Source organism: Lolium perenne, chromosome 4 (genome assembly GCF_019359855.2).
Source record: "Lolium perenne isolate Kyuss_39 chromosome 4, Kyuss_2.0, whole genome shotgun sequence".
Lineage (NCBI taxonomy): Eukaryota > Viridiplantae > Streptophyta > Magnoliopsida > Poales > Poaceae > Lolium > Lolium perenne.
The window spans coordinates 158,213,064-158,236,069 of NC_067247.2; the positions used below are offsets into that span (position 1 = coordinate 158,213,064).

General features: G+C 44.5%; 2 protein-coding genes across 4 annotated transcripts; one reads left to right on the forward strand and one right to left on the reverse strand.

The window, feature by feature from the left end:
• The first annotated feature begins 11,596 nt into the window (after positions 1 to 11,596).
• Positions 11,597 to 16,772, forward strand: LOC127294276 (BEL1-like homeodomain protein 1). 2 transcript variants are annotated; one of them, XM_051324060.2, is made up of 5 exons: positions 11,597 to 11,770; positions 12,376 to 13,286; positions 14,630 to 15,015; positions 15,385 to 15,445; positions 15,581 to 16,772. In XM_051324060.2, exons 2-5 carry the CDS (start codon positions 12,561 to 12,563, stop codon positions 16,394 to 16,396), a joined length of 1,989 nt encoding a protein of 662 aa, XP_051180020.1. In that variant the 5' UTR covers positions 11,597 to 11,770; positions 12,376 to 12,560; the 3' UTR covers positions 16,397 to 16,772. The 2 variants fall into 2 exon arrangements, with proteins under 2 accessions (XP_051180020.1, XP_051180019.1); XM_051324059.2 differs by lacking the exon at positions 11,597 to 11,770 and adding an exon at positions 11,790 to 11,991.
• A 345-nt stretch (positions 16,773 to 17,117) lies between these two features.
• On the reverse strand, positions 17,118 to 22,737 carry LOC127294275 (transcription factor LHW). 2 transcript variants are annotated; one of them, XM_051324058.2, is made up of 10 exons: positions 22,101 to 22,737; positions 21,670 to 21,837; positions 21,470 to 21,551; positions 21,077 to 21,118; positions 20,935 to 20,994; positions 18,772 to 20,478; positions 18,543 to 18,644; positions 18,259 to 18,399; positions 18,030 to 18,155; positions 17,118 to 17,800 (listed from the first exon to the last, which is right to left on the reverse strand). In XM_051324058.2, exons 1-10 carry the CDS (start codon positions 22,190 to 22,192, stop codon positions 17,639 to 17,641), a joined length of 2,682 nt encoding a protein of 893 aa, XP_051180018.1. In that variant the 5' UTR covers positions 22,193 to 22,737; the 3' UTR covers positions 17,118 to 17,638. The 2 variants fall into 2 exon arrangements, with proteins under 2 accessions (XP_051180018.1, XP_051180017.1); XM_051324057.2 differs by having other exon boundaries at positions 18,543 to 18,647.
• Positions 22,738 to 23,006: the final 269 nt, after the last annotated feature.

Here is a 23,006-nt window from a genome sequence, read left to right on the forward strand (position 1 = left end):
TTGGCGTAACCCTTTTCGTGTTTGAAAATAGTGGTCGGTGTCATCATTAACCCGGATTGCTACACTACCTCCATACACAAAATCATTTATTAGAGCACGCCACTTTGGAGAAAAACCTTTCATCCTGAGCGTCTGCTGTAGGAAATACCACTTGACTTTATCATACGTCTTTTCAAAATCTAGTTTTAAAATAACCCCATTTAATTTTTTAGAATGCATCTCATGTACCGTCTCATGCAAAACCGCCACTCCATCGAGGATGTTCCTTCCTTGCATGAAGGAGTTCTGTGACGGCTGAACGACATGATCCGCAACCGTATTAAGTTTAATGGTGGCCACTTTCGTGAAAATCTTGAAACTTACGTTTAAGAGGCAAATAGGTCTATATTGTTGAATCCTTTCCGCCTCATTAACTTTCGGTAACAAGATTATTTCACAAAAATTTAGACGAAATAATTCTAGTTGTCCTATGTGCAAAACAATGAACAAATCTAGAAGGTCTGGTTTAATAGTATCCCAGAAAGTTTGATAAAACTCCGCTGGAAAACCATTTGGACCCGGTGCTTTGTTGCATTCCATTTGAAAATTGCCTTCTGAACCTTTTCCTCAAAATAAGGTGCGGTTAGTAGGCCATTTTCTTACATAGAAACTTGGGGTATATCATCCGTTAAGACCTCGTTAAGAGAGAAGGAACTTTCCTCCGGAGAACCAAATAGACCTTTATAATAATTAGTGATGTAGGATTTGAGTTGCTCATGGCCTTCAATCAACCCTTCATATTGAGTGAGAGAGTGAATACGTTTTTTCCGATGTCTCCCATTGGCTAAGCCCTGGAAATATCTCGTATTCGAGTCTCCTTTCAATATGAATTGTTCTTTGAAACGTTGATACCATTTGAGTTCCTCTTCGCGAAGAAGACTCGCTATCTGCGCATTGGACTTATTTTTAAGTTCAATCTCTTGCGTAGACAGCGGTCTTACCTCCGCTACAGCCTCTAGCCCATCAATCACATTTGATAAGCGAGCCTTCTCTTTTTTAAGAATACTAGAGAGATGTTTGGGCATTGTCCGCATCTTATTATTCCATCTCAAAATTGGAGTGCTACCCCCGACCGGTCTCTCCCAAACCGTCTTAACCATCTCTTGAAATCCCTCTCGATGTAGCCAGCCAAGTTCAAATTTGAACGATCGTTTACAAATAGGACGGATTCCTAGTAGTTAGGAGGATAGGAGCATGGTCAGACAGTTTTTCAATACGTTCTAGTCCACGGACTGACACCATAGGGTATTTATCTTCCCATTCGGTATCCATCAACACGCGATCTAGTTTTTCGTATGTGGGTTCAGGCGAGCTGTTGGCCCAAGTAAACTGTCGACCGAACATAAACACCTCTCTTAAATTAAGGCTATCAATAACAACATTAAACAAGAAAGGCCAATGTCCATCGAAATGGCCTTTACTTTTCTCGTGAGGAAATCTCAACAAATTGAAATCCCCTCCGATCAAAATCGGATAAGGATTATCTTTTGTAAGATTTACCAACTCACGTAAAAAGGCAGCCTTCCTGTCATTTTGACATGATATGACAATACGAACATATATTATACTTGCTTGACAGTAAGATCCAACATTACGTATGCACTCAATGTTTCTAAACTTGACTATATGCCGAAGTATATGAATTAAAGAGGTAAAAATTACAGTATTGGATTTATCTTTAAAACTAATAATTTATCTGATATTTCCCTTTGCTGACTTTTTAGGCTTACAAGTGAAAGCTAAAATTCAAACACGCCTTAATATTTCCAAAATGGTGGGGTGCGATAGATGATCTCTCAATTCATTGATCTGATCTAGCAATCAATAGTGCAAAAGCATAAAGCATGTGGTGATTAAAATCCAATAATGAAATTTCTTGGTATATCTAACACACTTAATTTGTTTTGGATTTTTTTTAATGTTAAAAGGGCCATATCATAGCCAAGAGAAGGCGTACCTACCTCTCTTACCTATTTGTCTTTGGTTAACTATGCAATTACCCTAAATGTTTCCCCCGAGAGAAGGCTAGCGACCCTGCTTGCATGACATAGCTTTGCTCCAATGGTGACATCATCCTTCACTCAACACTATAGAGTTATAAGTGAAACTAGTCAATTTTTACGTCTAGCATTTATAGAAGATTCTGATGTGGCTGACATATAGACCATTTTCCAATTCCAACTATGTAGGGATCCTCTAGTTTGGTCCCAAGATCACTACCCTCAAGGAGACATACAGACCCATACATAGAGTACCATATAGCCAGGATACAATGATGTTTCCTATACTAAACATTAACAATTTAGATATATCCCAAAGGCAAGAATATAGCTCTTGCAACCTCTAGTTTTGTCAACTCTTAAAATAAAAAAAGGCCCTTGGGCGACGGTCATGGCGCGGCAGCCTCGGGCATGATGTGGTGGGTGTTGTTCCTTGCCATGTGGGTGATTCAAGCGTAGACTCCTGGGGGCTGGGGTGCGCAACCTCAGAGCAAGTACAATAGATCATACTCAGCTGGCTACATGGTAGTACACATCAGCAAAATCACATGTGGAAGAGAGAGAAAGAATGAGAGAGAAGAGAGCCGGCTCTTCACATGTAGCCCGGCTACAACACCAAAATCGATGACTTACAGCCTGCATGCAGCCTCTTGCTGGCTCTAATGTTGGATCCTTCTATTATGTGTGTCTTGCATGCCATTAAATGCAGCTGCATGCATTTGATACTTAAATATTTTATAGAGTCAACATAATAGCCAGCTTATTGTATGAACGGTTGTTTATAAAGGCTTTAAGTGACCTATCACCTGTATATAGCCAGCAGCTAGCTATGTTATTGTTCTTGCTCTCATAGCCAACGTGTGTGTGGTTCTAGTAGGGTGTAGGCCCTAACCACTTGAATGGAAAATATGCTGTCTTAGCAAGAGGGTGGAACGAAGCTAACATGCATGTGTGTGTTGCTGGTGGTCTGGAAGCTGGAGCGGTGCTTGTAGAATTCATCAAGGTATTCTAGGGTGCCGGTTCCGACGACTTGGGCGGCAGAGCGACCAGATTCGTTGTGTGTGTTGAAGATGTAATGCATTGCAGCTGTTTTTTTGTCATACTGGTTGCTAATAACTAAACTTGGTCCGATCATTTCCTAGATTTGGCACTCCTGCCTTGCACCACCCATATTGAGATAGGGTATAAGAGTTTAGTAGATACACAAAAATAGACAATCCAAAAAATATTTCATCTTTTAGTTAGAAGGAGGACGAAAAAGGGGGTCTATAAGATACTTAATGAGAAGGGATATCTTTTAGTGACACTACCTAAACCCCACCATTTGATATCTTTTGGTGGCGCTACCAAATGAGAAGGGGTCTCTTTATGTGCATTGTCAATCCTTTCAAGTCTAATGAGAAATACTACAATCATTAGAGGAATGTGGCTGGCCTAATTTGGTGTAGTTCCTACCAAAAGATATTAACAACACAATGCGAGCGGTCACATTTGTCATTCCAGTTAATTACATAGATGAGTATCTTCGTGTTGGAGAAGGCACATCCCTCAAGTGCATAAAGAAGTTCGCGGAGGACGGTGATAAGGGTATTCAGATCTGTGTACCTAAGAGCTAATGGTGAGGACATGATAATATTGTTGGTGATGAATGAAGCAAGAGAGCGGCTAAATACTTAGGAAGCATTGATGCATGGGCTGATGGGCAGTACACTGGACACATTCTTGATCTTTCTATCATATTTGAATTGGTTGCCTCAAAGGACTTATGGTTTTGGCACTTCTCTTTTCAGTTGGCTCTCATGGTGACAACAATGTTGTAACAACTCAGCCACCCTGGGGCTGGTGTTCGGTACTCCTGGCATCTTTCTAGGATATTTATGTTGGCCCATAGTCGAACGCACGTTGTCCTCGCTAATGCGCTCCCTGGGAAACTTCTAGAGAGGTCACCATCCCTAATTTTCTCCCGGTTATGCACGCTTAACCCAAGTGTTTTTTCGAGATTAGCTTTCGGAAAATAAAATGCATGTTGATTTGAGTATTCTACAAATCCCTTTAATCCTTGGGAGAGGATGTCACAAATGTCATGTCTCTCTTATTTTTTCTACATTTGCAAGAGGTGATGTCCCGGTTGCAACTTCAATTTCAATGGCCATGCCTATGAAATGGGTAATATCTAGCTGATGGCATTTATCCTTATTGGGTAATATTTATAAATACAAGAAAAAATCCTCAAGGTAACAAGAAATCTTATTTTCCACTTGTCGAGAAGCTTGATAGAAAGACATCAAATGACATTTCGGTGTGTGATACAAGCTCGTCATACCATTAACTATTTGAGGTTCTACTAGTTTCTAGGAGAAGAATGCCATCATCAACATCTTGACGGCTTGTGCGATCCTCTACATTATGATCATTAATGATTTGAGGGGATTGGGACTTAGATTTTGAGTATTACCGTAGAAAGGACAGCAATGTTGCGTGGAGGGAGATGAATAGGCGGTTTAATTTTTTTACGATATTGGCTTCAACAAATGTGGAATAAAACTAGTGTTTAACCCGTAAATCACAACTTATGGTAAGCAACAACTTATGGTAAGCAAGACAAGGAACTACGTGATAGCAAGATATATAACTTCAATAATGAACGCTATCATAAAGTAAAGTGCATAAGTAAAGAGTTCGGGTATATGAATAACAGAGGGTACACGAAGATGATGGTGTATCCTAAAGTTCACCTCCCAAAGGAAGCTAGTCTCCGTTCGAGTAGTGTGGAGTCATAATGCTCCCCAAGGGCCACAATGGCTCACCATAATCTCCACACGCTCTTTCACAACGCAAGATGCCACGACCCACTAGGAGACCCTTGAGGGTGGTCACCGGACCCACAACTAAAACTAGCATTAATTAGAATGTGTGCTCCTTTCCTTGTATACATGGAATTTTCTATCTAAATCTTTTCAATTTTTAGTGAAGTCTTGTTTTGGAAAGATACCTGTATTTGTTTATATGAGTCACTCATTTATAAAATTTAAGGATTTTGTTGCATCACCAATCAGCAAGGTAGTATATATTTTTTGGTAAATCTAAATTTTGGTGGAGTCACTACGGGAAAGCAAGACTTCGTCGTGCAAGGATTTGCATGACAAAGGGGCCTATATGCACGACAAAGTCTTTGCCATGCGATGCCACACAGTAAAGGTCGCACGGCAATGTCTTCGACGACAAAGCTATCTTTGACGTGCGCCTGGCCATTGTTGCACGACAAAGCCTTTGCCATGCGTCCACCTCGCCATCGTGCGTCGCTTTTGAAGATTGTCTTGAAGAACAAGTTACCGAGAAGGGTGGCTCATGTGATAGTGGTTGCGGGTATAGCGGAGGCTACCATGTGCCAAAGGGTCCCAAAGCTTGGTTTTCCATGTGTATATGTCATAAACAAACCTAAAACAATGAAAAAGTATATTGGTGAAACCTCGCGCGGAGAAATCTAGAGGGGTTAGACTCGCCGGGGCACACATACCGCTGTTTTGAGGAGGAGGGGAGAATGACCGCTGGAGCACTGGAATCCCACCAAAACTTGTTTGTGGGCCTATGATATGTGTGAAAGTGTGGTGGAAGGTGTAATGGTGCAAAAATAGCTCCCATAAACCCTAAATCCTAAACTAGGGAGGCTTCGACTAATACAACTGCATAAGTTGACACAAGAGCTGCAACACACTAAATTCTAAACCCTAACCCTAACAATAATAAATAGTTAACAAAAAGTAAAAAATAATTAAAAAATGGATACAAGTATTAGATGAAATAAAATAGAAAGGAAAAAACAAAGGAAAATGCCATACAGCGCATGGCAAAGGAAAGAACGCACGACAAAGGCGGCGTTGCCGTGCGTCCCAGTTGTGCGCATGGCAAAGGGTGAGGCACGGCAATGCCCATCGCCTTTGCCGTGCATCTAATTTTTGATGTGCGCTGTGTTGGGCCATTGCCGTGATGTGTTCTTTATCGTGCGCTCTCTTCCGACATTGCCGTGCACCGTTTCTTTGTCGTGTGCTCTTGTCTGTCTTTGCCATGACCAGGCTCTTTGTCATGCGTTCTTCTCGGTGCTCACGGCAAAGAAATTTTTAAATATCACGAAGAATATTTAAGAGACGTTCCAAGTAGCAATGAGAAGCGGACAAAAGCAATTGCTGATATGCTTGGAGATTGCCACATTTAAATAAACAGCCTTTGCAGTCTCATCAACTATTTTTGTGAATAGGATGTACAAACCGAACAACGTCTGGTTCAAATCCTCATAGATGCGAATTTAGATTTCTATTTATAACTGAGACCTAGATTATCTTTATACTGGTGCAGTTTATTTTGAGAACTATGATTGGTGCTTAAATTTTTGTATGGTGCAGAGGCTGAAGAAGTGAAATTTTCTTTTTTAAATTATAGTGGGTAAGTGTAATTAATATCTATTTATATTAATATATATTTTCTACTGTATTAAAAAATGGTGAGGAAGGAGGAAGCATTTACAATGGAAGAAGTAAACCAGCGGTACTAGGTGGTACCTACGAGTCCACAATGGCGGACATGAGAGTGCCCTTTGACGGCCCCATCTACCCTAACCAGCCGACAGGGCGTCGCACACGGCCATGCCGCTCGTGCTCATGCCTCCGCCCGGCCTCATCTCATCTCATTTCCACCCAAAATTTGTCTTCCGCACACAGACGAAACGTTGGCGCATGCAGCTCGCCGTATCCTTCCTTCCTTCCGCGGTGGGCCCGCCCCATATTCCTCGCCAAGGTGGGCCACCCCTCGACAAGAGCCAATGGGAAAGCGGCCACCACCGACGGCGACGCGGGCCGTAAGCTGACGAGCCCCCATTGGCCGGGCCCTTGACCCGTCCCCCTCACCCGGGCCCACACGACAGCGACGCCACCCACAGGGCCCCACCCCCACCGAATCCCTCTCCCTCCTCCCGCACCGGATCCCCTGCGCCGCGCGCGCTGCGGCCTTCCGTCCCGTCCTGGGCTCGCGGACCTCGACACGTGTCTCCGCTGGCCCGGTGTGAACGGCGTAAATCCATGGGCCCCGATCCGTCACGGTAGTTGGCACGTGGGGAAGGCCACCACCCAAAAGCCTTTCTGGGTGGGTGGGAGACTACACTGACATGCGGGCCACCAGGATTCCGGTGGTCCCACCGTCGGCTGGAGGGCAGGTGAGGCGTTTTCCGGGGTGACGTGGCGGCGTCACGACCCCATGCCATGCGTGCCCTGCTGCTCACCAAGATCTTTTGTTCCTCCTCGACTTTGCGCGCCCCTTCATTACCAGTACACCAACAGTAGCACAGTACTACTGCTACATGAACATTGTTCCATGACCAAGAAAGAAAACACAAAGCACAGTTTGGTGCCGTGTAGTACCATCTATGCAAATCCTTCGGAGAGATAATCGAGGGTATATTAGGTTTCGTTTCATTTTCAGCCCCTTTTAAAATTCAAACAAGACGTCAATTGTACGAAACAGGGTGTCAGGGCTGGTGCTACGATACGCGTATGAACTTTTGCGCGAGCGATGCCGACAACAAGTAAGTATGTACACAAGTTCATCGTTAGCGCCGCAGCATCACCAACAAAAATCGATAGAGACACCACCTACAAGTCGGTCCACATGAATCAACAAGCGTAGCAAGATATGCGATAAAAAGCGGCAATTGATCATCCAACGCTTCATTGTGGATTAAAGTTGCCAAGGAAGGACGATAATGTGGAAGGTCTCGCCATGTTGGGATCGGAAAAGGGTGAGAGATTGGTATTATGTGGCTCAAACTTGCGAACAAATAAATATCAACAAACGAGACGTGTAAATAGCGTGTAACGGTGTATTTTTTTAAAACAAAAAGGATAAGCACATATGCATCACACGAAGCGATAATGCCGCACCTTTTTGCACGATATAGTACGTGTGTGCTTAGGGGGTCCCCATTTTGATTCTTCCATCTCTCTCTATTATGTACCCGTTTTTTTCTTGAAATATATATAGCATCTAATGGAAAATTGTGTAGATACCACAATTAAGTCCTTGCGGTGATCACATATATAGCGCATTAATTTCTTTGTTTCCAGTCAAAACAAATAGGTAAAGATGATATATAGTGCTATGGCACGTAATGATAAATAGAGAAAAAAAATATGTATAGTGTGGTGTATATGAACATTGTGCCTAAAAGGAACATAAATAGTGAACACGCAAATATCAATTGTTTAAGCACCACTAGTTTTTTTTTTTACTTTGAGTGTCCGTGTACTAACTGCATGGAGTATAACTAGCTACATACTACTACCTCTGTACTGTTTTAATCTACGCCCGTACATACCTGTTTTCTTCTCACTGTGCATGACTCTGCGTCGATTAAAGAGGAATGGAGGAGTACTAAACAATGACCACAGAACACTCCTAACTTAATCCAAATAAAATTCAAAATGGATGAAGGAATTTCGTATCCAGAACATACGACTTGATGTTAATATGGCTAAATATGAAATATATATCTCAACAGTTACTAGAAAGTAAAAAAAATATGTAGTTGCTATATTTATTGAAGATTCCTTCCATAGCGAGTTCATTTCTTGTCATGAAAAACCGTTACTCAATAATATATTAACCGCTAAATACGAAGAAAAATGGGTTTAATGGTCATATTGCAGAAAAATGGGTTTCCTGAGTGCTTGCACTTGCCCTAATGTTTTATAATAACATATGCTCTGTAAGCCAGCAAATCCTTACTCGATATGTCATGGATATGTTATGTGAACTGATTATGGTGTGGTTTTGTGAAAGCTTATGACCAAAAAACATAGGTGCATGTAAGGTCATTGGCTAAAGAACCCAGGTTTCATGCGACCTAGGTGCCCTTAGGGGGGGAAATGGGTTTATGATATCTTAAACATGAATCATGGTTCAGTTCGGAATATACTTAAAACAAATCCAATATATGATAAGAAGACTCAAGACATATGATAAATTCATTCGATGCATAGAAAAACTTGCAAGATTTAAGTCCTATTTTGGTAGGAAATTATTTGAACATAAAATAGAGTCTAAAAGACCATTGAACCGTTTTCATCATGGGTGCATGGAGCATATGCCCTTTCCACTTATGTTACTTTAGCACTTTTTTCTTCTCGCTTTCAAGGAAATTTCGACATCTAGCTAACAACATAAGTTCATGAATCGAAGAATATATTACGAGATTGCTCATGCACACTTGTATGGATGGGATGTTGATGGACGTCATGGCATCAAAATTAAGTTATTGAGAAAAAATTTCATCGGAATTAAGTGCAAAATGGGCAGAAATTGGAATATTTTTAAGCTGATTAGCAATATGAAATTTAAGCTAGATTTGTTGTGTATGTACTCTTGTAATTTTTTCTTAGTTATACATGATTTTAAATATTATTAAGTTTAACTAGTTATTCATTTGGATTAATATGGCCTATATATATGCAAGACTCTCAAATTTCATTTTTGGCTGCGTTGTTTACTTCATTTACAACCTTGAATTGTTTTGTCCAATAATATTCTACTCATCGTGAAACATGTCACACCGTTTCTCAAAGTCCTCTCTCTTGTTGTATTGACAATGAATATGTGCGCTATATCCTCTGCAATAACAATCTGTTCGTAGATGCAGCCAGTTTGGGTTGGATTCCTGAGCTTTCAATCGCTTTTACTCCAAAAGCCAGCATCATCACCTGACTAAGAAAACTACAAGGAAAGAAAAGCAATCACTAAACTGGCTTATGTATCAGGAAGAATATTAAGATGTGAAGTAGACCATTATACACATAAACAAATTTCCTAACAAACATGACACGTCATACATGCCCAAGACGATTGGACACACATCATACATATGCGCAAGAGAGTGAGAGGGTGAAAAGGGACAGTCAGCAAGGGAAAGGAACAGAAGCTAAGGTCACACATGGTATTAATTAAAATTCTGACCTAGACTAGACACACACACAGCTCCAAAAGCCAGAAAAAAAAAAAGCGAGAGAGAAAATGTGACCTAGACCTAGACATGGACGTGGACATTTCCTAGTTCTTCTGACACATCCAGACCTGTGTCAGAGTGTGTGCAGTCTGCCTGCATCTATCTATCCTATCTATCTGAGCATGCACACGGACGCACCAATTGCTATCCATAATTCCCTTCCATATACCCTCTCACCATATCTATCTCAATTCTTGTGCCCAGATGTGCCCTACACCTTTCTTTGCTAATAATGCACCACATATCCCTATCCATCGGGCCAGTCGTTCAATGGTCCAGTATTCCTCATCCTTTGAAGACTTGCCACTCCGTATTTTCTTCTGACTTATGTATAACTTGATAGGTTCGATGTCAAATGTACATTTTAGGCACATCAGATGGGTAAGAACATTTTGCACATGTTGCAATTAAGAAATAAATTATAGTTAAATGATAATTTCTTTGAGTTGTGCGAACCAACATCATAAATAGTTGATGCAACCTCCGGACTACTACCCCCCGTCCCGGTTTATAAATCATATCCTATGCGTATCCCTAGGTTGTCAATTTGATCAGCGTAATATAAAGTATATATTACAAAACATGTATCATTGGAAAGTTTACATGTTCAACTTTCTAATGATATAATTTTCGTGTTATATAATTTATATTATGTTGGTCAATTTAATGATCTAGGGATGCGCGCATGCCCTGTAAATCAGGACAGCGGGAGTACCGATTTGCGCATTTAGGACTATTTTCTTTAAATGTGGACAACTTCAACCGCAAAAAGGCTATGAATTGCAGGATGTAAGCCCAAGTAACATGGGAGAGTGGTTATGGTAGCGAGGAAATGCCGCCGACAATATGAAAATGGTGTTACCAACGGAACCGAGCAAGGAGGCCTTGCCGAAGCGGAGAGGGTTAGGGTTGGACAAGGGGACTTAGATGGACGGCTTGGATCTGACTGCAGCAGCAGCCGCTGAGCATGACAAGCTAGAAGTGATGACGTGGATGCGGTGGTGCGGAAGGTAGCGAGGTCGAACCGTCCAAGAACTAGGGAGATTGCGAAGGTGGATCACGAACAAGGATATGTTGTTTTATCTAGATCCAATTGCTCACAAAATCGATTACCATTTAAAAAGGGCAATCAGCTTATAAGGAGTACTATATCCCTTTATTTCTTGCATGATAATTTTATACAAGTAAATGGAAGTCCAATGTGAATATTATTACAGGGTACAACTCAATAACTCATGCTTTTACAACACAGTATGAGACTAGTCCTTTCTGAATTGTCATGTTTGATGAAACTGGACACAAGGCCAAAACGGTACAGATGAGTTCCACACCTAGTATGCATGCTAGCTAGCCCCTGATGAGAGAGAAATTAAGAGAGAAGAGAAAAAATCTTGTAGGTAGCTAGAGAGAGAAAATAAAAGAGGAAGTGGGGGAAAAGCTGCGTGTGTGGGGGTTGTGAAGATAATGGAAGTGGGAGGTGGGTATCCCTCCTCCACTGCCTGGACTTTTTTCATTTCTCTGGCCTCTCTCACTTTCTCTCTCTTAAAGACTTAACCAATCGGTCTCCCTCTCTCTATCTATCTATCTCTTCTTTTCCCTTTCAGCTGGAGGAGATCTTGAGAGAAAAGATATATAGTCCAGTGTCTTCTCTGTAGAGAGCAAAAGGGAAAGGAACTTGCAGCAGGTACTTAAACACTGACATGAGTGATCTCATGCTCTAGATACCTTCTTCTTCTTCTTCTTCTTCTTGTTCCTCTTTCCTCTCTCCTCCTGCCTCTCTCTAGGATCTTCGCCTCTCATGCTCTTTTAGAGAGAAGAGAGAGAGAGAGGGAGAGAGATTTCTTATATGCAAGCTAGGCACGTGTGCATGCAAGCAGCTGATCATGAGCTGCATCGATTCTTGAGGTAAGCTCATGATGTGTGCTGGTTGCGTTGACATCTGTATCAGGTTTCTTTGTTAAATCACTTGATGAAGATGGGTACCTTCTCTTTTTCCTATTTTTTATATTTGTGTGATACTGATGCCTATTCCACACACACACACATCTCGCTCTCTCTAGTCCCTCTCTCATCCTCTCGTCTTCTAAAGCTTTTGAGCATACAGCTATAGTATTGGGGTGTTCTTCCATGCATACATGGCATGCCATGCAGCTTACTTCTCTCTTTCCTCTCTCTCTAAATGGAGCATGGATCCAATTTTATTATTCCTCACAAATCATCCGAAAAATCACTTCTTTTCATCTTCCTATACATGTCCTTAACTTCTTGGCACTTGATTGTTTTTGACAGGTCAAAGCCTCAACAAGCTCTGCAGAAGATAATTGAAGAGAGAGAACTGAACGAGAGATTTATTCAAGGAGATTTATTTTTGACATCTACTCAAGAAGAATTTTAGTTGGTGGCCACAAGTGCACATACGTACACATATAGCCAAGACCTTGCCATCGACCGATATATACGAGCCGTCGATCGAGATGGCAGCGTACTACCATGGCGGCGCCGGCACGGACATCCACCAGGCCGGCAGCGACGGCCTGCAGACACTCTACCTGATGAACCCGAGCTACGGCGCCGGCGGCTTCGGCGACGCCGCGCCCTCAGGGACCAACATGATGTTCCTCAACTCGGCAGTTAGCTCCATGACCCCGGCGTCTTTCGGCGCCCACCAGGCGTCGCCGTCGTCGGGGCAACACTTCGTCGGCATCCCTCTCCAGGCGGCCCCTTCGGGATACAACCTATGGACCCCGGCCACGACCAGCGGCACCGATGTCATGTCGCCGCCAACGCATCAGGCTCATGGCGTGAGTGCCGTGCTCAGCCTGTCGTCCCGCGAGACGCCGCCTGTCACGGTTGCCGCCGTAGCCGGCGACGAAGGGAGGTACCAACAGCTTGGGGTGACCACGGCGGCGTCGCAGGGGCAGATGGTGATGAACTCCAAGTACCTCAGGGCGGCGCAGGAGCTGCTCGACGAGGTGGTGAGCGTGAGCAAGGGCGTAGACGACGTCGAAGCCGCCAGGGCCGCCTCCGCAGCCAAGAGTGCTGCGTCGGTGAGGAAGAAGGAGGATTCCGAAGGCATGTCCGGTGGCGGTGGGGAGGATGGTGCCGGCGGGTCGAAGAGCAGCGGCGCACCGGAGATGTCTACGGCCGAGCGGCAGGAGCTGCAGATGAAGAAAGGGAAGCTGGTTAACATGCTTGACGAGGTCAGTAACCTAAGTACACTTTAACTAATTACTTTTTTTTGTCTTAACTTGAAATTAAGTTAATACTTGCTTTATGGAGGTTTACTATTGACTGATTTATGGAAATTTATTCTTTCTCTCTTGCTATTTCTTCTTCGGACATTATTTCCAGTTCATTCTTGTTCCTTTTTCTCCAAAAGAGAGAATGGCCCTGTAAAACCAATCTGATAATTTTGTTGTTGTCTGAAAATTCAACACGCATTCTGAATTCGGTAGTGTCAGATTGATGATGGTTGTGAGATTTCCTTGCCTCTATAGTTTTAGCAAGTGTTATTGAAAGGATGTGAGTCATTTGCTTTTCAGCTATCTTTGTTTTGTTGCTTCCTTTTCTGAAAGATGAGTGACAGCGTGCACACACAGTTGTTGGGATAGCCTAGTTTTGATTTGCTGGATATTCCAAGCTTTTCTCATCCCCTTTTCCTTTTCTTAATTAATCATGTTTTGCCACCTTGTAGTACCAACTATTCCCCGTCTGTACATCACTTTGATTTTCAGGTTTTTAAAAAAATTGTTAATCACTGATCAATGTGGTCTTTTTACAAAGCAATCATAGCTACACCAATTTTTTAAAAGAATTATTTCAGGTGTGATAGTAAAGAAATGGAAAGTATGTATAGTAAAGATCAAAAAGCAACAAGTCATCAGAATATGTGTATACTAGTTAAACACCAACAAGTGGCTATCCTCTTCTACTTCTTCTAGTGAAATAAGTAAATAACAGGTGGTTACATATAGATATTCTAGTGATATTATTAACTAATATTTGGCGATAGGAAAAGCATTCATGCACATATATATTACAATTCTTTCTGGTTGTTGTTTGTTGAGGCCAGTACAAACAACCTTTAATTTGCTGCCTGGTCAAATGCGTGACCCTTTTTGTTTTCTCTCAGTAGCTTAATCCTATATTACGTACGAAAAGGTAGCCAGACCCTGTTTGGCCTGGCTGGTGCTATCTTCTTGAGAAGCCAGCAAAAGCCAGTTTGGCAGTGTGGCTTTTCATTTGGCCCGGCTGGTGCTAGCTTCTTGAGGAGTCCCACCATGTTTTACAAATTCAATTGAATTGTTGTAACACGCATTTGTAAACTGATCTTACAAGCTGTGGTCGAAATGTGGGAACTTTGTTTTCTAGCAATAGTATACTTGTAACAAGGATCCATCATCATGAACTCAGTCTGATTATATACAATAATCAAACAGAGATTAATCGAAGGAGATAGTGTTGTTGTGGTGGTTAGCAGTAGCAGCGCTAATCAATTCACTAATTAATAAACGAACTAAGTAGCTGGTCTGTGGAATGGCAGGTGGAGCAGCGGTACCGGCAGTACCACCAGCAGATGGCGTCGGTGTCGTCGTCGTTCGAGGCGGTGGCGGGGGCCGGGTCGGCGCGGACGTACACGTCCCTGGCGCTGCGCACCATTTCGCGGCAGTTCCGGTGCCTCCGCGACGCGATCGCGTCGCAAGTGCGGGCGGCGTGCCGCGCCCTGGGGGAGGAGGACGCCGACATGGGCGCCGGCGGCGGGCGCGGCGTCGGGTCCAGGCTCCGGTACATCGACCACCAGCTCCGGCAGCAGCGGGCGCTGCAGCAGCTGGGCATGATGCAGAGCAGCGCGTGGCGGCCCCAGCGCGGCCTCCCCGAGCGCTCAGTCTCCATCCTCCGCGCATGGCTCTTCGAGCACTTCCTCCACCCGTAAGCTCTCTTCTTCTTCTTCACTGATAGTAGTAGAACTTCCGCTAATGGCGTACGGAGTACGTGCACAATTATGAACTCGATAATTGAACTAATCATGGATAGAGAGAGAGAGAGAGTGAGATGTATTATCATGATAAAAAAGGACGATGTAGTTGTACTAGCAAGAGTAGAGTGAATCGAGACTCGAGAGACATGCGACGTAGGTAGACATACAGTGTGTCATGATGCGTTTTGCATGCTTACAAGCACGCATGTACGACATTGTACGTATGGCCGTGCGCGCCCAAAACAGGCGCGTACGTGCTCGTTGTCCTAGTGCCTGTCGTCTTCTCATTGGTTGATCGGATCCTTCGTCTCGTCATGCAGATACCCCAAGGATTCGGACAAGATCATGCTCGCCAAGCAGACCGGACTCACCAGGAGCCAGGTAAATGATCGGAATTATCACCGAATCACCGATCCTTTTTTTTCTTTTCACCTTGATCAAACGACGGCCAGTTCCAAAATGATGTTGAGTAGTTTTACTGTTACGGTGGGTTGATTTCCGACTTGATGATTTTAGGTGTCGAACTGGTTCATCAACGCGAGGGTGAGGTTGTGGAAGCCCATGGTGGAGGAGATGTACCTGGAGGAGACCAAGGAGAAGCAGGAGGGCGGTGCCGCCAATGCCGACGAGGCGGGGAGGTCCGGCCCTAGCGGCAAAGCGGACGTCAATGACGGCGCGAACGAGACGCCGAGATCAATGGCCAGAGCGTCTGCAGTAGGCACGGAGGGCGGATCCAAGCTCGATGGAGGCGGTGCCGTTCACGCGTCCCTGCTCGGCCTCACCGGGGACCACCGGGTGCCGATGGGGTTCTACGACGCCGAGGAGGATGAGGACGAAGGGCTTCAGGGCCGCGGGTTCAAGAAGGCGAGGGCAGCCAACGTCGAGCAGCAACAGCAGCAGCCGCCGCCGTCGTACGACGTGGCCGCGCTGCACCACGCGCAGGCCGCGGCCGCCGCGGCCGCGAGGCAGCAGCACGACGAGGTGAGCCACCGGGAGCTGCTCATGAAGTTCATGGAGAGCGGCGCCGGCGCGAGGGACCACCACCAGCAGGACGACGTCGACGGTGGCGGCGGCGGGTACTCCCTGTTCGCGCCGAGCCCGTACGGGCAGTTCGGCTCGGACCAGGCGCCGTTCGCCTACGCCGGTCAGCACGGCGGCGTCTCGCTCACGCTCGGCCTACCCCACGGTGCCGGCGACCAGACGGCGTCGTTCCTAATGGGAGGCGGCAGCAGCAACGGCGCCGACAACGGCGGCGCCACCGCCGGCTACGACATGAACATGCAGACCACAAAGTCCTTCGCAGCTCAACTCATGGGAGACTACGTCGCCTAGTACGAATATATCATCATACACATAGCGCAATCAATTAATCAAAACCCAAAAAAAAATCGATTAATCATTAAGTTAGGGCTTGTATAGAAATAAAAGGGTCAAGGCCTAGACATGCATGCTTAGGCTGCCATGAACCTTAGACCTCTATAGGTCATTGGGGGTGTAACTATGTAAACAATGGGACATTGTATATAGTTATAGGTTAGTTAAGGTAGTTAAAACCCAAACATTTCGATTACAAGATTTTATAGGGATAGTGGGGATGGGGGGTATACAATACGTCACGGAGTATATATGGGAACATTGGAAATTGGGATCTTGGAAGTGTATGCGGTATAGTTGGTTAAATTGAAAGAATTGAGTATTGGTTTTTGGATATTGTAATATAGTAATGTAGTTCCCGTACTTCTCTTCACTCTTTTTTTTTTTTTGCATATCTTGTTGCCTCTTATAGTGGTACATGTTTCATTCATTTGTTCTTCCTCTTCCATGAGTGACATTTCCAGGTATCGTTTAGAGCTCAGGTGTTCTACAGACAATTTATTTCTTGCAGCACAAGAGAAAGAAAGTCCTCTGTTTCATACTTAAGTCGAGTGCTTACCCCTCTTGATACACAAATGCCTGAATGTAGTGAAGAGAAGAATCATCTCAAGTCTCTAGTGTGCCAGTATATATAGAGAGAGATCATGGTAGAATTGCTGGACATCACATAAGATGAATGTTGATAGGAAACAAACAAGCGTATCAGAAACCTGATGGAAGTAATGGTGCATAGTCTGTTCACACAGCAAAATCTAGCTTCTCAGAGGTCAGTGTTAGGAATCGCTGGATCATACTAACAGTTCAGCTTCTAGTCTGAAGAGGACTTACAAAGGGCTTTTACACTATCAACGCTACACAAATCAACTCAAGAATTTCCATCCGGTAAAAAACCCACTAATATACCGCAAAACAAAAGTACCAAACAAAACTAAGATTGTACAAGCGACAACAGTGCCTACTGATCATCTGCTGAATCAACGCCCCCTATTAAATGCATCTTGTGTAAACACTCTCCTCGACTCGGACGATAGAGATGTAAATTTTCAGCGCGGCAAGGTGTCACCGGAAAAGCAAGTGGCGCTGGCAATGCTAGTCATGGCGCGCAGATGCAGAATTCAAAGCGTTCGACTCCAGTCCCGCGCAGCCTGCTGCTCATAGCACTTGAAACTTAATTGACTTCAGGAGGGTTCTCTCCACTTTTCACTGGATACCACCTGTTGCTGGGATGACTGGCTGGCGAACCAAACTGAGGGGCATCTTTACGCTGTTGGAGTTCTCGGCTGCTCCGCTGGCATCGCAATTAGGTTCCAATAAGCGTACAAGAGATAGAAAGATTTCCATTCTGGTTACATCCCTATTTGCCTGTATGAACAATTGAACATACTCAAGTCAGTTTGCCTGTATTGAAAGATTTTATAAAAGGATGTAAAGCAATAGAAATCCATTCAACATTCGCTACAACCAGCAAGCTAAAACATAGGCAGGGATGTAAAGCAATAGAAATCCATTCAACATGCATCGTTAAAGAATCAGCAGCAGCATTCCATAGTTCTAATGACACGGTGACATATTTCACATCTGGCTGTATTACCTCAACAGTAAAGCGTGCCCAGATTTTACTTTTACGTGCTTCCATCACACCTCTCAGGATGGTCAACCCAAGTCCTTTTATAAAATCAGCTATCTCCAAGAAGATGCCTCTATCCTCACAAATCATCTGCAGAAAAACCATGTCAACAAATTTGAACCACAATTGCATGCGATTGTTGGTAAATATGAGATTACAAAAAACAAGATACAGTAGCATCATGAATCTTTACCTCCACAAGCATCTGACGAGGTCTGTCGAGATCCTCAACAACGATTGGGCATGTCATAGACTGAGAGCCAACATCAAACGCCCAGGTTGCACCACCTTCAAAGTAGTCTTTCCATACCGGACCATTCTCACTGCCAAGTATCTGTAAGAACACTTGACAACATAAGGACATATTTCAAACTAATGAGAGCTGCAAATTATATAGCCCAACCACATCAAATTAACCACAAACTAGCTTTCTATTGTATAACCTGACAGAGGAACTAATAATTGGCATGCCCATACCTTAGATTCAGTAGAATCCTTGAGCTTGTCAGCATGCTTTGTGACGCTTTGCAAGAAGAGCATGTGCTTAACTGTCTTCTCCAACAAAGCATCAATGCTACACTGCTGACACAAATGACATAACAATTGATATCACAACACTGCAGCTGCTCTCGAGTTCACATGTGCAACTCAAAGTACAAGTTGGTCATAATGGATATTTAAAATCAGCAAGAATAAAAGAGGATACCTTAGCCCCATTAGGCACCATTTCTCGGAGCTCCTTTATACGATCCTGTATCAGCTGTCGATCCTTTGGCCGTGACTTAGAACTCTCTCCAGGTCGAGATCTCTTTCGATTTGACTTGCTTGGTGCATCGAGACCTTTGCTGTTAGAAGCTGATGCACTTTCACATTTCATGTTCTGACCATTCTCAATCCAAAGACGTATCTGAGATTTCTGTGCTCCGTTATTTTGGGAAAGGCAACCATCCTCAGTCTTATCAAAGTAATATGGCTGTTTAACAATCTGTGCGGACTCATTCTTGATTACCATTGGAGGAATACCAGACGAGTCGCATTGTTTTAACTCTTTCGAACCAATATGAGAAGTGCTTGGAATGTCAGTCAATGTAGTTTTACAAGAAGCATTATCATCAGAACTCTGCTTACTACCCGGGTTGACATTTGAGATGACAGCATCCAATAATTGATCAGTATCAGTTAGTGAGAAGATCCCAGAATAGGGAATGTCATTGTCTAGCGAACTGAAGAGTGGAGAAGAATCAAGACAAATCGAGGGATCTGTTGCATCTCTATCTGAACTCTGAGATTTTGCATCACACCATGGGACCAAATTAGGATCCAAATTGTGGCAGAGCTGATGAAATTCAGGACCAAGTATGTCAAACAAGTCATTATCCCACGTTGGCTGCAAAAGCAATGAGTGGGCTGTCTCACTGGGCATACCTGGCAGCGTGCGACTGTCCACATTCTTCATACCTTGTGTGCTCGCAACAGCAAGATGTGGATCATTTACTCTACTGACACTTTGACTTTGGTGCGTATGACATGACCTACTCAACAGATTCCCTTGGCAAATGCCATTCAAGCCATTAGAAACCTGAACATCAACTTCAGAAGATACAGGTGGATGAGCTTCAAATGAACTTCTTTCTTGGTTCACCATTTTCATGGTGAATTCAGAAGATTGGGGAACCTTACAAGAAACTGGAGGCTGTTTCTGCAGTAACATTCCTGCAGTGGAATGGCTTCCTTGTTCTGACACTTGACTTGATGCACTGGTACATAAGTTAGCGCTGACAACTCTGGCACCCCCAGGGAGGAAATTATAACTTCCATGACCGGTAGTCCCATGGTATACGTCAACTCTTCCATGTGGCGGACTTATGTTGGTACTTTCTTGTATAAAAGGGTTTCGGTAAGCAAGCGACTTTAGCAGAGTATTTCTCGCCAATTCAGTACCGCTACCAAATTCTAACTGCCCAATGTTGTTCATCGACACTTGCTGTTGTTTCACTGATGCCAAGCTCGATGAGATCAAACCAGAGCTTACTCCAGCACTCTGTGTATTACTTCCAAGTCCACTGTCAAAATAAGACACCTGTTGTGCAAACATACCATTGGGTTTAGCACAGACAATATGCTCTCTAAGTGTTCGACCATTCTGTTGTGTGCCCTCAAACCAAGATGCATTTAGTGAATTGCTACTTGACGCAATTGCGATATCAGCATGTCTGTATTGTTCACGTGTAGCTGGGAATTGACTGAAAACCTTTGAGGAACTGTCTGCATTGTGGATGTTCGAGGTACCATGTAGAGGGCGCGACTGACTCAAAGTACTTTTTACTGAAGCAGATACAGCCATACTTGATCGCTGGTTCAGCTGAGAGCACAATTTTTTTGCATGCATCACAAAACTTGTGTTCTCCGTGACCTGCCAGAATCCAAAAATAATAGGTTACTAACTCAAAGATATGGAGAATAGAAGTTCTAGCAAGGCTGCAATGATAAACTGATAATGATGAAACCTGAAATCAAACCATTTTACGCTGCGGTTTCAAGAGCTTTTGCTTCTATTTTCTAAAACAGTCTCTACACAATAGAAGACATGCACTCTATTGGGAAAACATGCCAACACTAGGTATTCCTTTGCAACACAGAACATTCTGATTATACCACCGCAGAACATTTAGAGGTGTTCTTGCTACGCTCTAGCAGAACACATCAAAAGCTTCCCTGATGGAATGTAATAATTTCTACGTCACATATATAGTACAATAGTGTAACAGTTACAAACTTCACACAATAGAGCATTTACCCTATTACATATGGGAAACACGATCGCTCTACACTTGTAGAATGCATTTGAAGTAAAGTATGGATATCATACCACACCAGTAGATCCTAACTGTAGCACGCCGCGTGGTAGCACAGGAATAATCGCAATAGTCTGCAGAACATAAAACTTTATTGAGTTCCAAAAGCACACCACTATAGATAAATTACCACTCAGAATGTTCAACTCTACTCACCTTAATGCCAGCTCTGAAGTGACAATCCATCTCAGAAGCAACCTACCATGGTGAGACTAGCGTAAGATCTCCAAAATAAGTGAGTCAAAATACAAAAAATACAAGTATAACGAAGCACTAGCAGTACGGTACACTGAAGACAAATCAAACTACATTCACATGTACTATTCCTTTGCAAACAGTAGACCCATGTAAACTTTCATTCATTTACAACAACCATATCCCAGTGCCACTTATTTTCCAGCCCACTGAATGCCAAAATTTCAAGCAGAAGGCCCCCCCAGTACATGGATATAAATTCCCTGGCTTGCTGCTTTAAATGATGTCCCAGCAGAATTTAACCACAGAAAACCGAAATCGGTTAGCACTTGTGGCATAGGAAGCAAGTACTACCTCGGATGAAAGCCCGTGATCACCCGCGGTACGGTGGACGATCCACTGATGATTGCCGGTGAACGCAGCACGGCCCACGGTCCTGAAAAGTCAGAGGCGGAGCCGGCCATTAATCGGAAGCGCAATGCATTGTCTCATTTGCATCAGCCAGTGAAATTGCATCTGACCAAACGATGAAAAAACAGCTATGCTTTGCTTACCCTTCTCCGACGATATGAACCTGGGAGGCCATGGCCTTCCTGACGAGCGAGCAAATGGTGTCAACAGCAGCATCACACCCTAGCTCGGTGGCCGGAGGAGCTTGAGAAGTCTCAGATCCGGCGAGGCAGGGCGTGTGGCCGCAAAAGCCGTCCTCCCACACCAAATGCCTGAAGATATTGAAAAAAATGCAGGTAAGAAAACAGTGATAGCAGAGACCAAATTCCTGAGTCCTGACGCTACACGGAATGAGAGCCTGATTTGCAAGGTCCTCAGCCGCAGCCTCAAACACACCATTGCCAAATGTCAACAAAATGGGGAGCAGAGCTACTCGAATCTCCAACACTCTCAAACAAGCAAATATACCGAAATCCAAACTTACAGAAGAGGAAGCAGAAAAGGCTGGTGGAGATGGAGGCGGAGGGGAGCTTACACGGGGTCGGCGGCGCCGATGGCCTTCCAGAAGACGGCGTAGGACCAGCCGATCTCCTCACAGAGCCGCCGCAGCGCGTCCCCGACCGCCATGCGCGCGCCTTCAGACGACGCCTTTCGACGGGGCACTCCCTCCTCCCCGCCAGCAACCAAAAACCCTAGCACGCTATTAACTCCGGAGAGCGCCGCCGCCGCCGTTCGTCGACGGCGCGAGAACGACAGTAAACCACGAGCTGAAAGAGCGAGCGAGGGCGGGAGATGAGCTGGGTCGCGGGCGTCTAGGCGCCGCGGCAGCTGGCCCGGCCGGCCTGCTTCGCGCGGAGACCGCCGCCCCTCCTCACCGCCTCCCCCGCCGCCGGAACGCCGCCGCCGCTCCTCGTCCTCGCCGCCAGCGCGCGCGCAGCCATCGCGGCGGCCGTGACGTGGTGCGGTGCGCGGCGTGGGAGGAGCCCAGCTGCCAGTGGGAGGCTCCTCGTCGGCCTGGCCTCCCGCGGGTAGACGACGAGATCGCCTTTGTCGCTAGCTGCCCCTCTCCTCTCTCTCTGTCTGTGTGTGTGCAGTTCAGCTTCGCATTTCTCACTGTGTGTCTGCGAGAGAGCCGAGAAGGGTTTTTTCCCCTCTCTCTCTCGCTTTGTGTTGTGTTGTGTTGTGCTTTGCTTTGTTTACCACCATCTTTTCCATCTTTTTACACCTTCACGGCTCCCGAGACGCCCATCATTTCCTGCACAAACAGGCAGGGTAAACTAGGAATTTGATCCAAACCGCATCTATACCGTTTTACAACCGAGGGAATGAATTTTCATAGTACAAGAAGAAAGGCCAAGATAGTAGATACAACGATAACCACACAAAAAAAAAAGGCTACAAAAGGTTACATCAAACCCCTGCAACAGTATGACGGTAAAAA

Coding starts and splice junctions, on each gene's coding strand:
- LOC127294276 (XM_051324060.2), top strand. CDS start 12,561: ATGGCAGCGTACTACCATGGCGGCGCCGGCACGGACATCCACCAGGCC. Junction 15,016..15,384: donor TTCGAGCACTTCCTCCACCC/GTAAGCTCTCTT, acceptor CTCGTCATGCAG/ATACCCCAAGGATTCGGACA. Junction 15,446..15,580: donor CCGGACTCACCAGGAGCCAG/GTAAATGATCGG, acceptor TGATGATTTTAG/GTGTCGAACTGGTTCATCAA.
- LOC127294275 (XM_051324057.2), bottom strand. CDS start 22,192: ATGGCGGTCGGGGACGCGCTGCGGCGGCTCTGTGAGGAGATCGGCTGG. Junction 21,119..21,469: donor ATCACGGGCTTTCATCCGAG/GTAGTACTTGCT, acceptor TCACCATGGTAG/GTTGCTTCTGAGATGGATTG. Junction 18,648..18,771: donor TGGTGCCTAATGGGGCTAAG/GTATCCTCTTTT, acceptor CATTTGTGTCAG/CAGTGTAGCATTGATGCTTT.